The following is a 22,374-nucleotide window of genomic DNA, read 5'->3' as shown; positions in this document are numbered from 1 at the left end:
AGAAGGACATTTCATACTGCTTAAGGGAACCATAAATCAGGAAGACATAATGATTGTAAATATTTATGCACCAAACAACAGTGCATCCATGTACATCAAACAAATCCTTCTCCATTCCAGGATTCAAATAGACCACAACACAATAATTCTGGGTGAGTTTAACACACTGCTGTCACCCTGGATACATCTTCCAAACAAAAACTAAACTAGGAAACCACAGAACTCAATAACACAATCAATAACCTAGACTTAATAGATATATAGAACAGTCCATCCATCAATGAGCAAATTCACTTTCTTCTCAGCAGCACATAGAACCTTCTTGAAAATAGACCATATGTTATGCCACAAAGCAGCCCTCAGGAAATGCAAAAAAGTACAGATACTGCCTTGTGTTCTATCAGATCATAATGGAATGAAATTAGAAATCAATGACAAAATAAAAAACAGAAATTATTTCAACACCTGGAGACTAAATAATATGCTATTGAATGAGGCATAGATACCAGAAAACATCAGAGAGGAGATAAAAAAATTCTTAAGAGTAAATGAGAACAATGATACAACATATCAAAATCTCTGGGATACTATGAAAGCAGTACTAAGAAGAAAATTCATTGCATGGAGCACATTCAAGAAAAGAATAAAAAGCCAACAACTAAATGACTTAACATTACATCTAAAGCCCTAGAAAAAGAAGAACAGAAGAACACCAAAAGTAGTAGACAGGAAATAATTAAAATCAAAGCTGAAATCGATGAAATTGAAACAAAAGAAACAATTCAAAACATTGACAAAACAAAAAGTTGGTTTTTTGAAAAAGTAAACAAAATAGACAAACCCTTAACCACACTAACAAAGAAGAGAGAAAACCCAAATCACTAAAATTTGTGATGAAAAAGGAAATATCATGACAGACACCACTGAGATACATAACATAATTAGAAGCTACTTTGAAAATCTATATTCCAACAAAATAGAAAATACTGAAGACATTGACAAATTCCTAGAGACATACCATCCTCCCAAACTGAACCAGGAGGACATATACGATTTAAACAGATCAAAATCAAGCAATGAAATAGAAGACATCAAAAGCCTGGCATCAAAGAAAAGCCCAGGACCAGATTCTCAGCTGAGTTCTACAAGACCTTCAAAGATGAACTCATTCCGATACTTCTCAAAGTATTCCAGGAAATAGAAGAGGAGGGAACCCTACCAAACTCATTCTATGAAGCTAATACCACCCTCATACCCAAAACAGGCAAAGACATCAAAGAAAGAAAATTTTAGACCAATATCCTTGATGAATATAGATGCAAAGATCCTTAACAAAATACTGGCAAACCATATCCAAAAACATATTAAGAAAATTGTGCCCCATGATCAAGGGGGGTTCATGATCAAGTGGAATGCAAGGATGGTTTACCATCCATAAATCAATAAACGTAATCCATCATGCCAATAGACTGAAAGATAAGAATCATATGGTTATTTCAATTGACATAGAAAGAGCCTTTGACAAAATACAACACCACTTCATGCCCAAAACACTAGAAAAAATAGGGGTAGTAGGAACATACCTCAACATTGTAAAGGACATCTATGCTAAGCCCACGGCCAACATCATTCTTAATGGAGAAAACCTGAAAGCATTCCCTTTAAAAACGGGAACAAGACAGGGATGTCCTCTTTCACCACTTTTATTCAACATTGTCCTTGAAATACTAGCCAGAGCAATTAGACAGACTAAATTAAAAAGATATGAGTAGGAAAAGAGGAACTTAAGCTGTCACTATTTGCTGATGAGATGATTCTATATTTAGAGGATCCAAAAAACTCCTCCAGAAAACTTCTAGACCTTATCAATGAATTCAGCAAAATAGCAGGTTATAAAATTAACATGCATAAATCTAAAGCATTTTTATACATAAGCGATGAAACATCTGAAAGGAAAATGAGTTAAACAACTCCATTTGCATTAGCCTCAAAAAAAATAAAATACTTGGGAATAAATCTAACCAAATGTTGGAGTCTTTAGCCCCCTTGCTCTTCTCCACCACTGCAAAGGGAAGGGAGCACTCTCCAACAAGGCCAGACCGGGAAAGGTAGGGACAACTGACCACCCGCACCCAGCCCTCCAGGCAGAGGACAATCAGACATGTCAGGGAGACCAGTGACAGCAGAAACTCGTTTATTGAGGAAGTCACACAGCTTTTATGTAGGGTGAAGGCTAGGCGGGAACCAATCAGCTTAAAGGTGAGCAAAGTTGGGGGGCGAGGGGGGTTTCACACAACGAGAGTCCCATAGGACTATATGGAAGCACGAGCTTATCACGTTCCCAGAACTGTTGTTAACCAATCCCTGACAGTGGTTCAATTTATCGTCATTAACTTTTTCTTTAATACTTTTATTTTATTTTTTATTATTTTATTGTAAACAAATGGCATACATGTTCTTTCTCTGTTTGTACATGGCATAAATGCATACCATTTGTGTAATCATAAATTTACATAGGGTAATGCTGTTTGATTCATTCTGTTATTTTTCCCCTTCCCCCCCACCCCTCCCACCCCTCTTTTCCCTCTATACAGTCCTTCCTTCTTCCATTCTTGCCCCCCTCCCTAACCCTAACTCTAACCCTATCACTAACCCCTCCCACCCCCCATTATGTGTCATCATCCACTTATTAGCGATATCATTCGTCCATTGGTTTTTTGAGATTGGCTTATCTCACTTAGCATGATATTCTCCAGTTTCATCCATTTGCCTGCAAATGCCATAATTTTATCATTCTTTATGGCTGAGTAATATTCTATTGTATATATATACCACATTTTCTTTATCCATTCATCAATTGAAGGACATCTAGGTTGCTTCCACAATCTGGCTATTGTGAACTGAGCAGCTATGAACATTGATGTGGCTGTATCTCTGTAATATGCTGATTTTAAGTCCTTTGGGTATAGGCCAATGAGTGGGATAGCTGGGTCAAATGGTGGTTCCATTCCAAGTTTTCTAAGGAGTCTCCACACTGCTTTCCAGAGTGGCTGCACTAATTTGCAGCCCCACCAGCAATGTATGAGTGTACCTTTCTCCCCAAATCCTCGCCAACACCTGTTGTTGCTTGTATTCTTGATAATTGCCATTCTAATTGGGGTGAGATGGAATCTTAGGGTGGTTTTGATTTGCATTTCTCTTATTACTAGAGATGTTGAACATTTTTCCATATGTTTGTTGATTGCTTGTAGATCTTCTTCTGTGAAGTGTCTATTCATTTCCTTAGCCCATTTGTCGATTGGATTATTTGCATTCTTGGTGTAGAGTTTTTTGAGTTCTTTATAGATTCTGGAGATTAGTGCTCTATCTGAAGTATGATTGGCAAAGATTTTCTCCCACTCTGTAGGCTCTTTCTTCGCATTGCTGATAGCTTCCTTTGCTGAGAGAAAGCTTTTTAGTTTGAATCTATCCCAGTTATTGATTGTTGCTTTTATTTCTTGTGCTATGGGAGTCCTGTTGAAGAAGTCTGGTCCTAAGCCGACATGTTGAAGCTCTGGACCTACTTTTCTTCTATAAGATGCAAGGTCTCTGGTCTGATTCCGAGATCCTTAATCCATTTTGAGTTTAGTTTCATGCATGGTGAGAGATATGGGTTTAGTTTCATTCTGTTGCATATGGATTTCCAATTCTCCCAGCACCATTTGTTGAAGAGGCTCTTTTCTCCATTGCATATTTTTGGCCCCTTTGTCTAGTATGAGGAAATTATATTTATTTGGGTTTGTGTCCGTGTCCTCTATTCTGTACCATTGATCCACCTTTCTATTTTGGTACCAATACCATGCCGTTTTTGTTACTATTGCTTTGTAGTAGAGTTGAAGATCTGGCATTGCAATACCCCCTGCTTCACTCTTTCTGCCAAGGATTGCTTTAGCTATTCTGGGTTTTTTATTCTTCCAGATGAATTTCATAATTGCTTGCTCTATTTCTGTAAGGTACATCATTGGGATTTTAATTGGAATTGCATTGAATCTGTATAGCACTTTTGGTAGTATGGCCATTTTGACAATATTAATTCTTCCTATCCAAGAACATGGGAGATCTTTCCATCTTCTAAGGTTTTCTTTAATTTCTTTCTTTAGTGTTCTGTAGTTCTCACTGTAGAGGTCTTTCACCTCTTTTGTGAGATTGATTCCCAAGTATTTTATTTTTTTCGATGCTATTGTGAATGGGGTAGTTTTCCTAATTTCTCTTTCTGAAGATTCATCACTTATGTATAAAAATGCCTTAGATTTATGTGCATTGATCTTATATCCCGCTACTTTACTGAATTCACTTATGAGATCTAAAAGTTTTCTGGTGGAATTTCCTGGTTCCTCTAAGTACATAATCATATCATCAGCAAACAGGGATAGTTTGAGTTCTTCTTTTCCTATTCGTATCCCTTTAATTTCTTTGGTCTGTCTGATTGCTCTGGCTAGAGTTTCAAGGACGATATTGAAAAGAAGTGGTGAAAGAGGGCATCCCTGCCTTGTTCCAGTTTTTAGGGGGAATGCTTTCAGTTTTTCACCATTTAGAATGATATTAGCCATGGGCTTAGCATAGATGGCCTTTACAATGTTAAGGAATGTTCCCACTATCCCTATTTTTTCAAGTGTTTTGAGCATGAAGGGGTGTTGTATTTTATCAAATGCTTTTTCTGCATCTATCGAAATAATCATGTGATTCTTGACTTTAAGTCTATTGATATGGTGAATGACATTTATTGATTTCCTGATGTTGAACCAACCTTGCATACCTGGGATAAAACCCACTTGATCATGGTGCACTATCTTTTTAATATGTTTTAGTATGCGATTTGCTAAAATTTTTTTGAGAATTTTTGCGTCGATGTTCATTAAGGATATTGGTCTGAAATTTTCTTTCCTCGATGTGTCTCTGTCTGGTTTAGGTATCAGGGTAATATTGGCTTCATAGAACGAGTTTGGGAGGGTTCCCTCCTCTTCTATTTTATGGAATATTTTGAGAAATATTGGAATGAGCTCTTCTTTAAAGGTTTTGTAGAACTCGGCTGAGAACCCATCTGGTCCTGGACTTTTTTTGTTGGTAGGCTTTTGATGACTTCTTCTATTTCATTACTTGAAATTGGTCTATTTAAATTGTGTATGTCCTCCTCGTTCAGTTTAGGCAATTCATATGTCTCTAGAAACCTGTTGATGTCTTCGAAATTTTCTATTTTGTTGGAGTATAGATTTTCAAAATAGCTTCTAATTATGTTTTGTATTTCAGTCGTGTCTGTTGTGATATTTCCTTGTTCATTCCGAATTTTAGTAATTTGGGTTTTCTCTTGTCTTCTCTTTGTTAGTGTGGCTAAAGGTTTATCAATTTTGTTTATTTTTTCAAAGAACCAACTATTTTGTCAAGTTTTTGTATTGTTTCTTTTGTTTCAATTTCATTGATGTCAATTCTGAGTTTAACTATTTCCTGTCTTCTACTACTTTTGGTCTTGGTCTGTTCTTCTTTTTCTAGGGCTTTGAGCTGTAGTTTAGGTTGTTTATTTGTTGAGTTTTACTTCTTTTATTAAATGCGCTCCATGAAATAAATTTTCCTCTAAGTACTGCTTTCATAGTGTCCCAGAGATTTTGATATGATGTTTCTTTGTTCTCATTTACCTCTAAGAATTTTTTAATTTCCTTTCTAATATCCTCTGTTATCCATTCATCATATAATAGCATATTGTTTAATCTCCAGGTGTTGGAGTAGTTTCTGTTTTTTACTCTTTCATTTATTTCTAGTTTCAATCCATTATGATCTGATAGAATACAAGGTAGTGTCTCTATCTTCTTGTATTTGCTAACATTAGCTTTGTGGCATAATATATGGTCTATTTTAGAGAAGGATCCATGTGCTGCTGAGAAGAAAGTGTATTCGCTCTTGGTTGGATGGTATATTCTATAAATGTCTGTTAAGTCTAAATTATTGATTGTGTTATTGAGTTCTATGGTTTCTTTGTTCAATTTTTGTTGGAAGATCTGTCCAGTGGTGAGAGAGGCGTGTTAAAATCACCTAGTATTATTGTGTTATGGTCTATTTGGTTTCTAAAATTGAGAAGGATTTGTTTGACATACATGGATGAGCCACTGTTTGGGGCATAGATGTTTATGATTGTTATATCTTGCTGATTTATGCTTCCTTTAAGCAGTAAGAAATGTCCTTCTTTATCCCTTCTGACTAACTTTGAGTTGAAGTCCACATTATCTGAAATGAGGATGGATACTCCAGCTTTTTTGCTGAGTCCATGTGCATGGTATGTTTTTCCCCATCCTTTCACTTTTAGTCTATGGGTATCTCTTTCTATGAGGTGAGTCTCTTGCAGGCAACATATTGTTGGATCTTTCTTTTTAATCCAATCTGCCAGTCTATGTCTTTTGATTGATGAATTCAGGCCATTAACATTCAGGGTTATTATTGAGATATGATTTGTATTCCAGGTCATTTGGTTCATTTTTAAAATTTTATTTATTTATTTTTTTTTTTTGACACAACTTGGTTCCTCCTTTATTTGACAATTCCTTTAGGATAATTCTTTCCTTTGCTGATTTGCTTCTTTGTGTTTTCTCTCTTCCTCATGGAATATTTTGCTGAGGATGTTGTGTAATGCTGGCTCTCTTTTTGTAAATTCTTTTAGCTTTTGTTTATCATGGAATGATTTTATTTCATCATCAAATTTGAAGGTAAGTTTTGCTGGGTATAAGATTCTTGGTTGGCATCCATTTTCTTTCAGAGCTTGAAAAATATTGTTCCAGGCCCTTCTAGATTTTAGGGTCTGGATTGAAAAATCTGCTGATATCCGTATTGGTTTCCCCCGAATGTAATTTGGTTCTTTTCTCTCACAGCCTTTAAAATTCTGTCTTTATTTTGTATGTTTGGTATTTTCCTTATAATGTGCCTTGGTGTGGGTCTGTTGTAATTTTGTGTATTTGGAGTCCTAGAAGCCTCTTGAACTTGATTTTCCATTTCATTCTTCAGATTTGGGAAATTTTCTGATATTATTTCATTGAATAGATTGTTCATTCCTTTGGTTTGTTTCTCTAAGCCTTCCTCAATCCCAATAATTCTCAAATTTGGCCTTTTCATGATATCCCATAGTTGTTGGAGATTCTGTTCATGATTTCTTACCATCTTCTCTGTTTGTTCAACTTTGTTTTCAAGGTTAAATATTTTGTCTTCAATATCTGAAGTTCTGTCTTCCAGGTGTTCTATCCTATTGGTTGTGCTTTCTATGGAGTTCTTAATTTGGTTTATTGTTTCCTTCATTTCAAGGATTTCTATTTGGTTTTTTTTCAATATCTCTAACTCTTTATTGAAATGATCTTTTGCTTCCTGTATTTGCTCTTTTAACTGTCAATTGGTGCTATCATTCAATGCCTGCATTTGCTCTTTCATCTCATCATTCAATGCCTGCATTTGTTCTTTCATCTCATCATTCAATGCCTGCATTTGCTCCTTCATCTCATCGTTTGCTTCTCTGATCATTTTAATTATGTACATTCTGAACTCCCTTTCTGTCGTTTCTTCTGCCATGCTGTCGTTGGATTTTATTGATGTAACATCTAGATTTGTTTGGGGCATTTTCTTCCCTTGTTTTCTCATATTGTTCAGGAATCAGTGGGTCCTTAAGATATTGCAGATTTCCTCTATTGATTTATAATGTCCCTGAAGATTGCTAGTATATCCCCTCTTATCCTTCAGTAGCCTGAAGTCTTGGAGGAAGTTGATAATGCAGTGCTCCACAAGGAAGCTGCCTCTCTAGGGATGGTGACCCTCAGGTGGGGTGTATTCCCTGATAGTGGGCAGAGGTGCCTCCACTTGTTGACCAATGGTCATCCAAAAGGGAACTAGGCTGCAGGCTGAGGCAAGGCCTGTTTGTGCCTGTGTCTCTGGTTTTACCGTCCTTTTGGGAAAACCTCACCCGGCAAGGAAGACTCACCCAGTGGGGAGGTCTCACTGGTCAGTTCCCCTCCTAGAGGTTCCCCTCAATCTACAACTACCGCCTGGGCTTGGCTGTCTTCCTCTGCAACTTTCCCCAGGGCCTGGACCTACCTCCTGTGCCTGGGAGCCTCACCCTTCGCAGACGAGTCTCCTTAGGCTGCCTCTCCTCAGAGAATCTGCCCGCAGTTCTGGAAACTTCGCTCCGCCCCTAGGCGTGTCTCTGTGCGGCTCTTCCAGCAAGAAGCTGGTCCTGGGACCCTGCTCTGCACCTAATCGCCTGGCTATGTGGCCCCTCCTCTGAGCTGCCACCTGGAGCCCCGTACAATAGCTCCGAGACCCAGAGACCCACCACACACCTCCTCCTCCATACAGCTGCCCGGTTTCCGATGCAGTCACTAGGAGTTCAAGCAATTCACTTCGCGTCTCCTCCTCCCGCCAACCGCCCGTAGCCCTAGGCAGTCACTCCGAGTCCAAGTGACCCGCCCTGTTCCTCCTTCTCCTCGGGGTAACCCCCCGGGTGTTCAGGAGTGGTTGCTTTGAGTTCAAACAACTCACCACTCGCCTCCTCCTCTGGCATTCGCCTGTGGCTCTGATGCAGTCACTCCTAGACCAAGCGACCTGCCACACTTCTCCTCTTCCTCCGGGCAACCCCCCGGTGTTCAGAAGCGGTTGTTCTGAGTCCAAATAGCTCGCCACGCAGCTCCTCCTCAGGCATCCGCCTGTAGTTCTGATGCAGTCACTCCTAGACTAAGTGATCTGCCACATTCCTCCTCTTCCTCCGGACAGTCCCCCGGTGTTCAGGAGCGCTCGCTCTGAGTTCAAACAGCTCACCATGCAGCTCCTCCTCTGGCAACCGCCTGTGGCTCTGATGCAGTCACTCCTAGACCAAGCGACCCGCCTCGCTTCTCCTCTTCCTCCGGGCAACCCCCCGGTGTTCAGAAGCGATCGCTCTGAGTCTAAACAGCTCGCTACCCTGCTCCTCCTCAGGCAGCCACCCGGAGCCCCAGTGGTTGCTCCGAGTCCAAGCGCTGTGCTGAGCTGCCTCCTCTATGATGATCCCAGTTGTCCGTGTTTACCGCTCCGGTTGGGGGAGGGGCATCTCGCCAATCAACTCTACTTCACAAAGTTCCCTGCGTTCCGGGGCTACTGCCCCATCCGGGACACCTCCCCAATGGGAGAGACTCACCTGGCAACTTTGAGTTGGTCCCAAGTCTCTCACTCTCTCCTCTTTTGAATCCTGCGTCCTGAGCGCTCACCGTTCCCATACGGGCCACCACAGGCCACTTGCCACCGACCAGTGGGATAAAGGACATATACACTTCAGAAGTTCATGAAGCAGCTTCTGCTTTATTCGGATAACACCCTCAATATATAAGCAGTCTTATGCATAAACAATTGTAATCATATATATCCATCCAATCCTACTAAAGGGCAAGTGATCACGAGCTCAAGCATACATGTAAGATATATCTGTCCAGGCACTAAGCCTGTCATTAACTTTTGAAACTGCCTTTGAGACCTTGATCTTGTTCACCTGCCAGGAAGTAAGGAGTCAGCCTGAGTTAGTTAACGTGTCATTAGCCCCAACAACCAAAGAGGTAAAAAATCTCTACAATGAAACTACAAAACATTGAAGAAAGAAATTGAGGAAGACCTTAGAAGATGGAAAGATCTCCCATGTTCCTGGATAGGCAGAATTAATATTATCAAAATGGCCATACTACCAAAGGTGCAATACAGATTTAAAAAGCAATTCCAATTAAAATCCCTAAGACATTTCTCATAGAAACAGAAAAAGCAATCATGAAATTCATCTGGAAGAACAAAAGACCCAGAGTAGCCAAAGCAATCCTGGGCAGGAAGAGTGATGCAGGAGGTATTACTATACCAGATCTTAAACTCTACTATAGGGCAATAGTAACAAAAACAGCATGGTATTGGCACCAATTTAGACAAGTAGACCAATGGTACAGGATGGAAGACACGGAGACACACCCACATAAGTACAGTAACCTCATACTAGACAAGGGTGCCAAAACTTACAAGGGAGAAAAGATAGTCTCTTCAATACATGATGCTGGGAAAACTGGAAATCCATATGCAGTCAAATGAAACTAAACCCCTATCTCTCACCCTGTACAAAACTCAACTCAAAATGGATCAAGGACCTAGGAATTAGACCTGCAACCCTTCACCAAATAGAAGAAAAAGTAGGCCCAAATCTCCACCATGTTGGCTTAGGACCAGAGTTCCTTAACAAGACCCCCATAGCACAAGAAATAAGAGCAAGAATCAATAAATGGGATAGATTCAAACTAAAAAGTTTTTTCTCAGCACAGGAAACAATTAACAATGTGAAAAGAGAGCCTACAGAGTGGGAGAAAATCTTTTCCACACACACTTCAGACAGAGCACTCATGTCCAAAGTTTATAAAGAACATAAACAACTTTACACCCAAAATACAAAGAACCCAATCAATAAATGGGCTAAGGAAATGGGCAGACACTTCACAGAAGAAGATATACAGGTGATCAGCAAATAGATGAAAAAGTGCTCATCATCCCTAGTAATTAGAGAAATGCAAATTAAAACCACCCTAAGATTTCATCTCACTCTAATTAGAATGGCTATTAACAAGAACACAAGTAATAACAAATGTTGGTGTGGATGTGGGGGAAAAGGCACACTCATACATTGCTGGTGGAATTGCAAATTGGTACAGTCACTCTGGAAAGCAGTATGGAGATTCCTCAGAAAACTTGGAATGGACCCACCATTTGACCCAGCTATCCCACTTCTCGGTTTATACCCAAAGGACTTAAAACCAGCATACTACAGTGATGCAGTCACATCAATGTTCATAGCAGCTCAATTCACAATAGTCAGATTGTGGAACCAACCTAGATGCCCTTCAACTGACGAATGGATAAAGAAACTGTGGTATATATACACAATGGAATATTGCTCAGTCATAAGGAAGAATAAAATTATGGCATTTGCTGGTAAATGGATGAAGTTGGAAAATATCATGCTAAGTGAAATAGGCCAAGCCCACAAAACCAAAGGCCGAATGTTTTCTCTGATAAGTGCATGACAATATATAACGATGGGGGGTGGTGGGGGGAAGAGAAGAATGAAGGAACTTTGAATGGTGTAGAGGAAAAAGGGGTGGGAGCGGGTGGGGATGGAAAAAATAGTAGAATGAAACAGACAGTATTACCCTATATATATGTATGATTACATGAATGGTGTGAATATACATTGTGTACAACCATAGAAATGAAGAGTTGTACCCCATTTGTGTACAATGAATGAAAATGTATCTGTAAAAATAAAAATCATTTTAATAAAAAAATGAAAAATAATAAAAAATAATAATATGGTTGGATTCATTTTTAGTCTCATACATAAAAATCAACTTCACACAAATTAAGGACTTCTAAATTTTAAAATTGAAAAAAAGTTTAATGTCGTCCTGGTGATTAAACCCAAGATCTCTCATATGTTAATTATGCACTCTACTACTGAGCTATAGCCCCAGCTCTCAAAATGGAAAAAAAACTTTAACTTTAGAAGAGAATTTGCTGGACACAGGAGATGCATGCTTGTATCCCAGTTACTCAGGAGGCTGAGGCAGGAAGATCACAAGTTCAAGGCCAGCGTCAGTAATTTAGTGAGACCCTGTCTCAAAAATGAAAAATAAAAAATGCTGGGGATATAGTTCAGTGGTAGAGCACACATGGGTTCAATCCCTAGTAGCAGAAAATAAAGAAGGAAAGAATAAGAGAGAGACAAAGAAGGGGAGGGAAGGATGAAGGAATACTTGAGGATACTTTGCTAGTACAGGAATTATTTAAAAGAGAACAAAAAGCACAAATCATAACAGAAACAATTTGATAAATTCAATCACATTAATATCATGAATTATTCTTAAAAGATCTCATAAAGGGAAACTACATATCACAAACTAATAAAGATGTTATAAAGATGTATAATCAACAAAATGTTAGTATCCACAATATAGAAAGAGAACTCATAAAAATCAGTAAGAAAAGTCAAATGATTCCACTGAAAAATAGACACAGGCCATGCACAGGCATTTCATAGAAAAGGAAACATAACAAGAAAATAAGCACATAAACAGATGTTACATCTCATTTGTGATGAGGGACATGCAAATTACAACCATGCTGAAACACTATTTCATATCTACCAGATTGACAAAAATATTCCAAAGTAAAACACTCTTGAGTGTTGACAAGAAAATGGAAAACTCTTCCCTAGTGCTGGAAAATTTTGATATTATCTGGTAAATTTATAAATAGGCATACCCCAAGACACTTGATGTATAGTTTAGATAATACACCCATTGCATAAGAACATTGGGATATAACACACAAATATTCAATGAAGTTTTACTTTTTAACAAGCAAAATTAGGTTGGGAGTGTAGCTCAGTGGTAAATCATTTGCCTAACATGTGTGTGGCCATGGGTTCAAGTTCCATTGCTGAAACAAAACAAAACAAAACAAAACAAAAACAAATTAAAAAGGAAAGACCTGGAAATAATTAAAATGTTCACTTAATGGGAGAATGATAAAATTGTGGTATGCTCATCAAGAAGCACTGTATTGAAGTAAAACAAAATTTATTGAAAAGAATGAACAATAGTTTCATAAATCAATGTGATTGAATCTCACAAATATGTTGAGCAAAAATAGCAGGAACAGAAGAGTATGCATGTATATAAAGTTCAAAAACTTTCCCAAACTAAATAATCTTTTGTAAAAGAAGAAAAACAAATACCTACTAATTTAGAATAGAGATTACCTTGGTAGTGGAGAGTTGTCATTTTACGAGGGGCATTGCTGTATTTCTTGAGTGGTGTTTTCATTTTAATGGACAATTAGATTATGTATACTCTTGTGTGAATGAAATATTTCATTAATATAAAAATGTAAAACTAGACTGAATAAGAAAGTAAAGAATTCAACAAATTCTAGTATCATTTTTCATATATGAAAGAAAAATTCAGGATGGGGATGTAGCTCTGTAGTAGAGTATGTAGCTCTGAGACTAACCAACTCTCTGATTCAAGAAAGTAGTATGCCCTATGCTTTCTTGTCCCAGACTTTTTCATACCATTTCTTTGATGTCCCCTAAAGAATCATACCTTTCGTATTCCTGCCTTTGAGTGGTCCCTATTGCTTCACTCTGAAATGGCCCCATGACCTGTTCTTAACAGTAGAGTGTGGAAGTCTAGGTGTTTTGTTTTAGGCTACTAGGTTTAGAGGCAGTTGGTTATACAGCACTTCATAACTGCAAGAAGGTTGTTAGTAGAAAAGATACATCCTGCTAGGAACATTTTTTTCCCAAAAGCCTAAGCCTTTAGGCAATTGCAGAGGGTTTGGGAGAGAAGACAAAAAAGAGAAAAGGATTTAAAGATATTTACAGAGTGCCTAAAAGAAAGAGGAAGGGAGGGACTGGGTTATAACTCAGTGGTAGAGCATATGCTTAGTATGCGGGAAGACTTGGGTTCCATTCCCAAAATCAAGGGGGTGGGGGAGGAAAGGAAAAAGATTTTATCTAGATTTTTTTTTTTTAAAGGAGATTCCCTATCGATAGGTAAGAAGAGATGGTTCTTCCCCCTCAAATAACTTTATAGTGCATCTTGGCAGATGGAATTAAAAGAAAGTTTACAAAGGATTCTTGTGTCCCAAATAGTGCAAAATCAATAGGAAGGCTCCAGATCTCAAGAGGACAAATAGATATGAATGAACCTATCCCAACCTCCCCCACCCAGAGCATGAGACTTGTTGAAACTGTAAGCAGAAGATGTTCTTTAGTAGTTCAGAAGATTAGAGTCACAGAAAGTATTTTAGCTGGAAGTAACTGCATTCATGTGTCACTAAGATTGTCCTAACCTTTCCAGAAAGAATTTGAAAAATTAGAAAAAATAAAAAGGTATTTTAAAAATCACTTTTCTTCCTTGCTTCTTCCTTCATTCCTTCTTTCTCCCCGCAACCCTCTTTTTTGAGATGAGGTCTGACTATGTTGCCTATGTTGATTTCGAACTTCTGAGCTCAAGGGATGCTCCTCAGCCTCAGAACAGCTGGAACTAGAGGTGTACTTCACCACACTCAGTTCTAGGTATTTTTATTTGAGGGGACGCTGCGATTTGAATGTTTGAATATTCATCCTCTCTGATGTTGAAATTTAATCCCTAATGTGAGGCAATGAAAAGGGGAGAGGGGAAGGTTGTGGTAACACATACCTTCATGCCTGTCTGGCTGTTATCTCAGCTCCTTGGGAGGCTGAGGAAGGAGGATGGAAAATTCAAGATCACTCTGGACAACTCAGCAAGACCCTGTCTCAAAATTTTAAAAATAAAAAGGCTGAGGATGCAGTTTATTGATAGAGTGCTTGTCTAGCATTTGAGGCCCTGGGTTCAATCGTCAGTACAGGAAAAAGGAAAAAAAATGTAGTTCGAGGACACTTCATGTTAACCTCTTGAACTAAATTAGCTTCATCCGGCTCTTTCCACCGCTGCCTGAACAAGAGACAATTCTTTGCCCAGGATCAACATCTCTTGCAAAGCATCTTGGTTTTTCAACAGCATCTCTTTAATTTGCTATCATCAGATTCATTGTCACGTAAGGATTTTCTTTTTGTACCATCTTTTTACCAGTCTTTTTAGGATTAAATGTTTCAGGGGCTGGGTTTGAGCCTCAGTGGTAGAGCAATTGCCTGAGATGCCCTGGTTTCAATCTCCAGTAGAGGGGGAGGGGGCTTTAATTAACTCTGGACAATCTAAAATTTTCTCCAGGTTTTCAAGTAATCGTCAGCATTTCCAAATCCCTTCATTCTACCTTCCCATTCACACATCGGTCCAGTAGTTTTCCCATTACAAAATCTTCAGGCTATCTAATTGTATATTAAACCTAACCAATTATATTCCCCCATCCTGGAACACCTTCCTATCAACAGCTCAGTCTGTTCACAACACATACTAATTTCATCAGTCGGTCTCGACAACAATTAAGCATGGTTTTAGCAATCCTAGAGCAAATGAACTATCATCCGAAGTTTTGGAAATCTGTACACTCTCTAACAGAGTTTTGGAAATCTGTACACTCTCTAATCTTCTACCTTGGGCTCAGTGAATTTTACCTGTCACTCTCAAGTACAAAATATCCACTGACTTATGCTGAAGTATTGGGGAGTAAATCTAGTCCTCCAACAACATTACTGAGTTAGGGCGCTACACGCTCGCTAGCAGCATAGGTAAGGAAATATGCTCCCCAACGATGTTAATGGCTTTGACTGAAACTGCCCTGTACATCAGGCGTTCCGTGAACATCTAACTGAATCCCAGGAACGCCGGCGTGGGGTTATTCCCACTTATAGTGGTGGCAACATGGCGGCGGTGGGCAGGTGCGTGTAGTGGGAAGGTTCGGACGCTGGCGACACTCGGCCAGGAACGCTGGCCGCCGCGCCGTGCACCCTGAGGGCGCCGCGACGAGCCACGTGACGTCACAGAACCTCGATTCTTTCTTCTAAGGCCAGCTTTGTCTCCGACTCCCTCAGAAGAGTCCACTACAGCTCTATAGGAATGAGGCGCGAAAAGTGCCGCCGGGTCGCTAGGCGGTAGTTTTCTCCGCCTGGGGACCCACGTGCTCGCTCGGGGGGCCTGTCCCACCCCGCGAAGCCTGCGGACTTGACGCTTCCCGCCGCCGCGTCCACGCGCCTCCGCCACAGAGAGTGCAGTCGCTGTCCCGGCAGCGCCGGCGCGGCCGAGCTTGAGCCCGAGGCGTCATGAGGAGGCGGGAAGGCACCCCGACCCTCCGGTCCTGGAGAACACTGGCCCTCAAGAGACGCTCCCGGGACCAGCACTCCCGCCTCAGTTTTTGAGGGCGCCCCCCAGGGCGCAGGCGCCCGCCAAGTCCGCGCTGGTATCCAACTTCGTCAGGGCGAAAGGGGCGGGTCCCCGGCGAGAGCGGCGAAGCCCCGCCCCGTCCCGCGCGGCCTGCTGGATTCGCCCCGCCTCCTGCCCGCCGCCCCTCTTCTTCCTCCGCCACAGGCCTGGCGGCGGCCCTGCTGGCGGGTCGTGCTGTGAGGCTCGCGTGGGCGGCGGCGGGCGCGGGGCGCGGGCCCTGTGAGGAGCGCGCGGCGCGTCCCCTTGTCCGCAGGAGCGTCGGGTCGCGGAAGTGACGTGTGTACGGGCAGCAGCGCGTTTGAATCGGTTCCCGGGTGATCCTCGCGCCCGCGGCTGCTCGGCTCCGCCGCCGCCGCCGCCGCAGCCGCCGCCGCAGCCGCGGCCGAGGAACTGCAGCGCTCCGGGCGAGGCCTCGAGCCGCCCAGGGAACTGGAGCTGAAGGCGCCGCGCGGACTCCATACCTCGGCTCTGCGCGCCGCGGCGGCAAGCACCGACGCAGCTTTCTCCTTTCCCTCAACATGGCAGCGGCGGGCGCCGGCGGGCCCTCTGTGGGGACTGAGGAGGACGGCGGAGCCGATGGCCACAGGACTGTGTACTTGTTTGACCGGCGCGAAAAGGAGTCCGAGCTCGGGGACCGGGCGCTGCAGGTGGCGGAGCGCACGGACTTCGCGGCGTTCCGCGCCTCCGTGTGTCAGGTACCCGCAGGGGCGGTGGAGGGATGCGCGGGTGGAGTTGGGGTGGGAGGGGGACGAGAAGCCCCGGTCGCTCACCAAGGCAATAAACCTGTCACCCGGCCCTGGTCCCGCAGCCTGGGCTTCTCTGGCCCGGTGTCCGCCATGCCCGCGGCTGAGGCCCGGCCTGGCTCCGGCCTCGGGCTGCAGAGCCGGCCCCCCGGCGGGCCTCCTGTTGCCTCGGGCGGTCGCTCTGCTGCAGGTTCGGGACCTCTGGGTTAGTTGGCTCTTGGCGCTAAAGTTGGTCGCCTCCGAATAGCTCAGTCTCCCTGCAGGGGAGCACTTGTGTCCGAGTCTCTAACTGACTTATTGAAGGAAAAGACTAGACGGAGTTGTACCCGATGGCCGTGCTGTGCGCGTTGCGATGGTTCAAAGTGAAATTCCTGGAGTGGACTTGCCCCAAGGGAATGGGCTGCCGCGGTCCTTTCCCGGGCCGCCCTGTCAAGCCTTGCGAGGCCCGCCCCGGAGGCTCTGCACCGCCGCGGAAACACTTGTCCGAGTTTCGCAGGTGGGGCTGCCCTTCTGGTTTCCTCAGCCCTAACCCCTTGGAGTTCCTGACCCAACTCCGTGAGCGTCCCTGGGTCTTTGTGGAACAACAAAGAACTTATCTACCCATTGTATTGGTTCCCTTTAAAGTAATTAATGACTAGCAGGGCGTAACCTCAAGCTACCCGCGAGGATCGCAAGTTCGAGGCCAGCCTTGGCAATTCAGCCGGACCCTGTCTAAAAATTGTTTTTAAAGACTGAGGTGTAGCTCGGTGGAAAGTACTTGCTCAGCAGGGACTAGGACCTGGGTTCAACCCCAAGTGTCGCCAGAAAGTAAAAACAAACAAAAAAAGTTTATGTAGGAAAACCTGCTTTAATCTGTAAAGTACTTTATAGATAGGAGGTGATATTGTTACCTGAGCTTCTTAAAGAAAGAATGTGGTCATGCCCTGAATTAACCACATGAGATACTTTTTAAGCCATATATATAAAAACCAACTTCGCTTCCAAGTGGGGTGGGGGGAACTTTGAAGTAGTGTTTTGAGTAGGCTGATAGGTTTTAGAAGTGTCCTGGAGACATGACTTCTATACAGTTGGTGAAATAATAGATACTAAGATCCATACAATGAAAACGAGTTGGGAGTAAGGATGTTGTTTCATTCACATTTGTGTTCCCAGTGTCCAGAATTTTGCCTTATGTTTTGTAAATGCCTGGATTAGAATTGATAAATGAATGAAGACAGCCTGTAAACTTTGAATTTCATTCTGTGTCTGAATATGTGGTAGTAGATTCCAGTTGCATTTTTTTATTCATGTATTATGTTTTTCACCACATTTTAAAATTGGTGCATTATTAGTTGTGCATTCCAGTTGCATTTTGAAAAGTGAATGAATGTGTATCTTTTTTTTTGAATGTTTTGTATTCAAAACCATGCTACAGAAGGGAAACTCTTAAGTTTGTCATTTTTATTGTAAAAAATATCAGCACATTAAATAAAATACTGACCCAAAGTGAGAAAATTAAACCTTTAACTCACTGAAATTTATTATAGCAACTGTTGGCACTTGGGGTTATGTCTTTGTAGGTTTTTTTGTTTGGTACCAGGAATTTAACCCAGAGGTGCTTAACCATTGAGACACATCCCCAGCCCTTTTTATTTTATTTTGAGACAGGGGCTCACTGAGTTGCTTAGGTCCTAGTTAAGTTGCTGAGACTGGCTTTGAACTTGTGATCCTTTTGCCTCAGCCTTCTGAGCCACTGGGATTATAGGTGTGTGCCACTAATGTCTTTAATCTCTCTCTTTTATTACTCTAATATGTTTTGTATTCTGGTAATATTACCAGAAGTGTCTTTTTGTTGTTGTTGTTGCTGTTATTGCAGTACTGGGGATCTAATTCAGGACCTGGAGATTTCTAGCTCAGTGCTCTGCCACTAAGCTGCATTCCCAGCTTTTATTTTTAATTTTGAGATAGGATCTTGCTAAGTTGCCCAGGCTGGCCTCAAATTTGTCATTTTCTGCCTTAGCCTCCTGAGTAACTGGAATTACAGTCTGGGATTTTAGGCTTATGTCTAATAGGAGTGTCTAATTTAATGTGTTTTGATAATCAAAATTGGAAGTGATTGATTTAGTGCCACTGTTTACATAATAGTTGATTTTATTTTCAATATTATAATTTTAAGTAATAAGCATTAAAAAAAAAAAGTTTTAGTTGTTGATGGACACAATACCTTTATTTATTTATTTTTATGTGGTGCTGGTGATTGAACCCGGTGCTTCACATGTGCTAGGCAAGCACTATACCACTGAGCCACAACCCCAAACCTATGATAAACATTTTTGAATAAACTTATTGTTATTGTTTCTTTAGTTAGGCATCTTTGAAGTAAAATTACTGGATTAAAGCACCCGATACATATTTTTACACTTGATTTTAGCCAAAAAGGCAAGAAGTAATTGATGATACATATTTTTAAATTGCTTTTTAAAAAAGTTGTGCTAGTTTATCCATCCTCTAGAAATACATTATTTTCTTCTCCCTTTTCTCCTGTGAGATGTCTAAGTAACTGTCTTGGATAGGGGAAGTAGCCTTTTATTGCAGAAGTGGAATTCACTCTTAGACATGATGGCCCATCTAAGTGAGATAATAAAAGTCAAATTAGTATTCAAACCCAGAACCCTTGTTCTTTCTATGCCTCAAATACAGTTCTTTGCTATAGAGAGCAGAACTTCTTTCAGTGTTTCAGTTTAAAACCAAAGATTATATTTCCTTTGACTAATTTTTTTTTCTTCCTCTCACTTTTCCCTGCTAGAATTGCAGTGACAGGGGAGAACTGGTAAGAAAAAGGAAAACTAAGTAGACTCTTTTTTTTTTTTTTTTTTTTTTTTTTTTTTTACTATAGCCTTTTAAGTCTCATTTAATTATACCACAGATCTCATAACATTGTTTCCATTACATACATGAATAACTGAATTAAATTCCTGAAATAAGTCCAAGATTATACAGTTAACAAAGCAGTGAAACTACTTGTTCCCTAAGGATTGGAATCTCGATGAATTTGATTCCAAAGCTTGTATTTTTTAGAAAAAGCTCCCCCATGCTGTTTCCTAGCGTTTTAACTTTCCTCTTTGGAGAGGCTGTAAAATCTTACACTACATTAAAGTTTTTTTGTTAAAATGTAAATTAAACCAGTAGGTTTTTGTACCGTAAGAGCATTAGGGATTCTGAACTGTTAGTTGAGGAAAGCTTACCATGTGGAAAAGAGGAGCTATCTCAAGGGGGAAGAAGAAGAAAGGTAGATCTGGAAAAAACTCTTAGACTTCTGGTAAATAGCTTTTGACTTACTTGAGCTCACGTGACCTTGCCAATCAACGATGAGAAAGTGACTAGTTTTTAAATATGTTAAGTCCCTGTGTCCACTCTGCAGTTTTTGAGAAATCGTCTCCTTTTTCGTTTGTGTAACTGTACTGTACCTTCTTGTCTTATCATGGTACTTATGCCATCACTCCCCACCCCACCACCAACTCAGGTTTATTGTAGAAATAGGTGAGCATTTTTTAAAAAATTAATATATAAATGCATAAGATCTAGAATAACCATATAGTAAATTTTTTTTAATTCAAAAAGAACAGAACTTTAAAACTACCTGCTTTCAAGGCTTTTTACAAAACTACAGTAATCAAGACAGTACAGTATTGATGTAAATGTGTAGGTACATACAGCAGAGATGAACCTGGATACATATGGCCAATTGATTTTTATTTAAAAGCCAAGTGCTGTGATGGCACATACCTGTAATGCCAGCTACTCAGGAAGCTGAGGGAGGAGGATGGAAAGTTGGAGGCCAATTTATTGAGACCCTGTCTCAAAATAAAAAGGGCTGGGAATATAGCACTGGCATGTATGAGGCTCAGGGTCAATAAAAAATAATAATAAGTCAAAACAGTTTTTATTTAGTTTTTGTGGTATTGGGATTGACTCAGGGTTTTGCATATGCTAAGCTTTACCACTGAGGGATATCCCAGCCTTTTATTTACTTCGGTTGACAAAAATAGTGTGTATTTATGGTATACAGCCATGATGTTTTGATAGATATATCCTTGTAGAATAACTAAAAGAATTTAACATATGTACATCATATACTTTTTGTGATGGGAATATTTAAATTTTAACAGACTCCAAATATGCAATATGTTGTTATTAACTATAGTTATGATGTACAGTAGATCTTTTCAGTTTATTCCTTTTGTCTAACTGAACATATCCTTTAATCAACATTTTCCCAAACCTTACCTGTACCCTGTTCGTCTCTGGTAACTCCCTTTTACTCTCTACATGTGAGATTGTGTATTGTCTTTTTGTGCCTGGTTTATTTAATAGCATAATATCCTTTAAGTTCATCCACATTCCAAATGATGGGATTTCTGTTTTTGAGACTGAATGGTATTCCATTTTGTATGTATACCACATTTTCTTTATCCATTCATGAATACTTAGGTTGATTTCATATGTGGGTATTGTGAATAGCACAGCAATGAATTTAACAGTGCAGTTCCCTTCAATATACTTTCATTTTCTTTGGATGCATACTCAATAGTGAGTTCGTTAGGTTATATAGTAGTACTATTTTTAATTATTTGAAAGATTTCTATACTGTTTTCCATGATAGCTGTAGTAGCTTACATTCCTTGTACACTAACAGTGTACAAGGGTTCCTTTTTCTCCACATTCTCACCAGTACTTGTTTTCCTTTGCTGGCACTCCCCGCCCCCAACACCTTTTTTTCTCTTTTGTGGTATAGGGATTTAATTCAAGGATGCTCTGCCACTCCACTGATCTACTTCCCTAGCACTACTTACATATTTTGAGACAGGGTCTCACTAAATTGCTAAGACCGGGTTCAAACTTGCCATCCTCTTACCATAGCCTCCCCAGTTGCTTTGATTATAGGCTTGTTACTATCTTTTGTCTTTTTTTTTTTTTAATAACTATACTAACAATTGTGAGATAATATTTTGTTTTAGTATGCATTTTCTTCATAATGATGATGATGATGATTTTGTGGCGCTGGGGATTGAACTCTGGACCTTGCAAATAATAGGCAAGTACACTAGTGCTGAGCGATGTCCCCATCCTCTTCTATTTTATTTTTCAAGACACTGTCTTACTAAATTTTCCACACTGTTCTTGAACTTTTGATCCTCCTGCCTCAGCCTCCTGAGGAGGTCTGTGCCATTACACCCAGCAAGCATTTTTTCATATGCAAGTCGAGTATCCCAAATAAGAAAATTCAAAATCTGAAATGTTCCAAAATCTGAAGCTTTTTGAAGGCAAATGTTATGGCCCAAGTGGAAAATTCCACACCATGAAACTGTATCTTGTACACAAAATTGTTAAAAATACTATATAAAATTACCTTTGGACCATGTATATAAGCTATTATGAAACACAGCCAGGTGTGGTGGTACACACCTGTAACTTGGAGACTGAGGCAGGAGGATCGCAATTTCCGGCCAGCTTTCACAATTTAGCAAGACACCTTGTCTCAAAAAACTATAAAGGGCCAGGAATGTAGCTCAGTGGTAGAGCACTCCTAGGTTCAATCTCCAGTACCCCCCCACAAAGATATTATGAAACATGAGTGAATTATATGTGTAGACTTGAAACTCATCCCCAAGATAGCTCATTTATGTGTATGCAGATATTATAAAATCTGAAGGGGAAAAAATCCA

At 40.5% G+C, this 22,374-nt stretch overlaps 1 protein-coding gene across 2 annotated transcripts in view; it reads left to right on the top strand.

The window, feature by feature from the left end:
• Positions 1 to 15,694: 15,694 nt before the first annotated feature.
• The window catches only part of Smchd1 (structural maintenance of chromosomes flexible hinge domain containing 1), a 157,502-nt gene continuing 150,822 nt past the window's right edge, over positions 15,695 to 22,374 (top strand). The window contains exon 1 of one of the 2 annotated variants that reach the window (XM_047526413.1): positions 15,695 to 16,621. In XM_047526413.1, coding sequence (XP_047382369.1) covers positions 16,445 to 16,621 — 177 coding nt within the window. In that variant the 5' untranslated portion in view covers positions 15,695 to 16,444. The remainder of the gene's footprint in view (positions 16,622 to 22,374) is intronic. The other variant, XM_047526412.1, reaches the window with a different exon arrangement.

The sequence above is a fragment of the Sciurus carolinensis genome, chromosome 15 (assembly GCF_902686445.1).
Source record: "Sciurus carolinensis chromosome 15, mSciCar1.2, whole genome shotgun sequence".
Lineage (NCBI taxonomy): Eukaryota > Metazoa > Chordata > Mammalia > Rodentia > Sciuridae > Sciurus > Sciurus carolinensis.
This window is presented reverse-complemented; position numbering and strand designations above follow the sequence as displayed.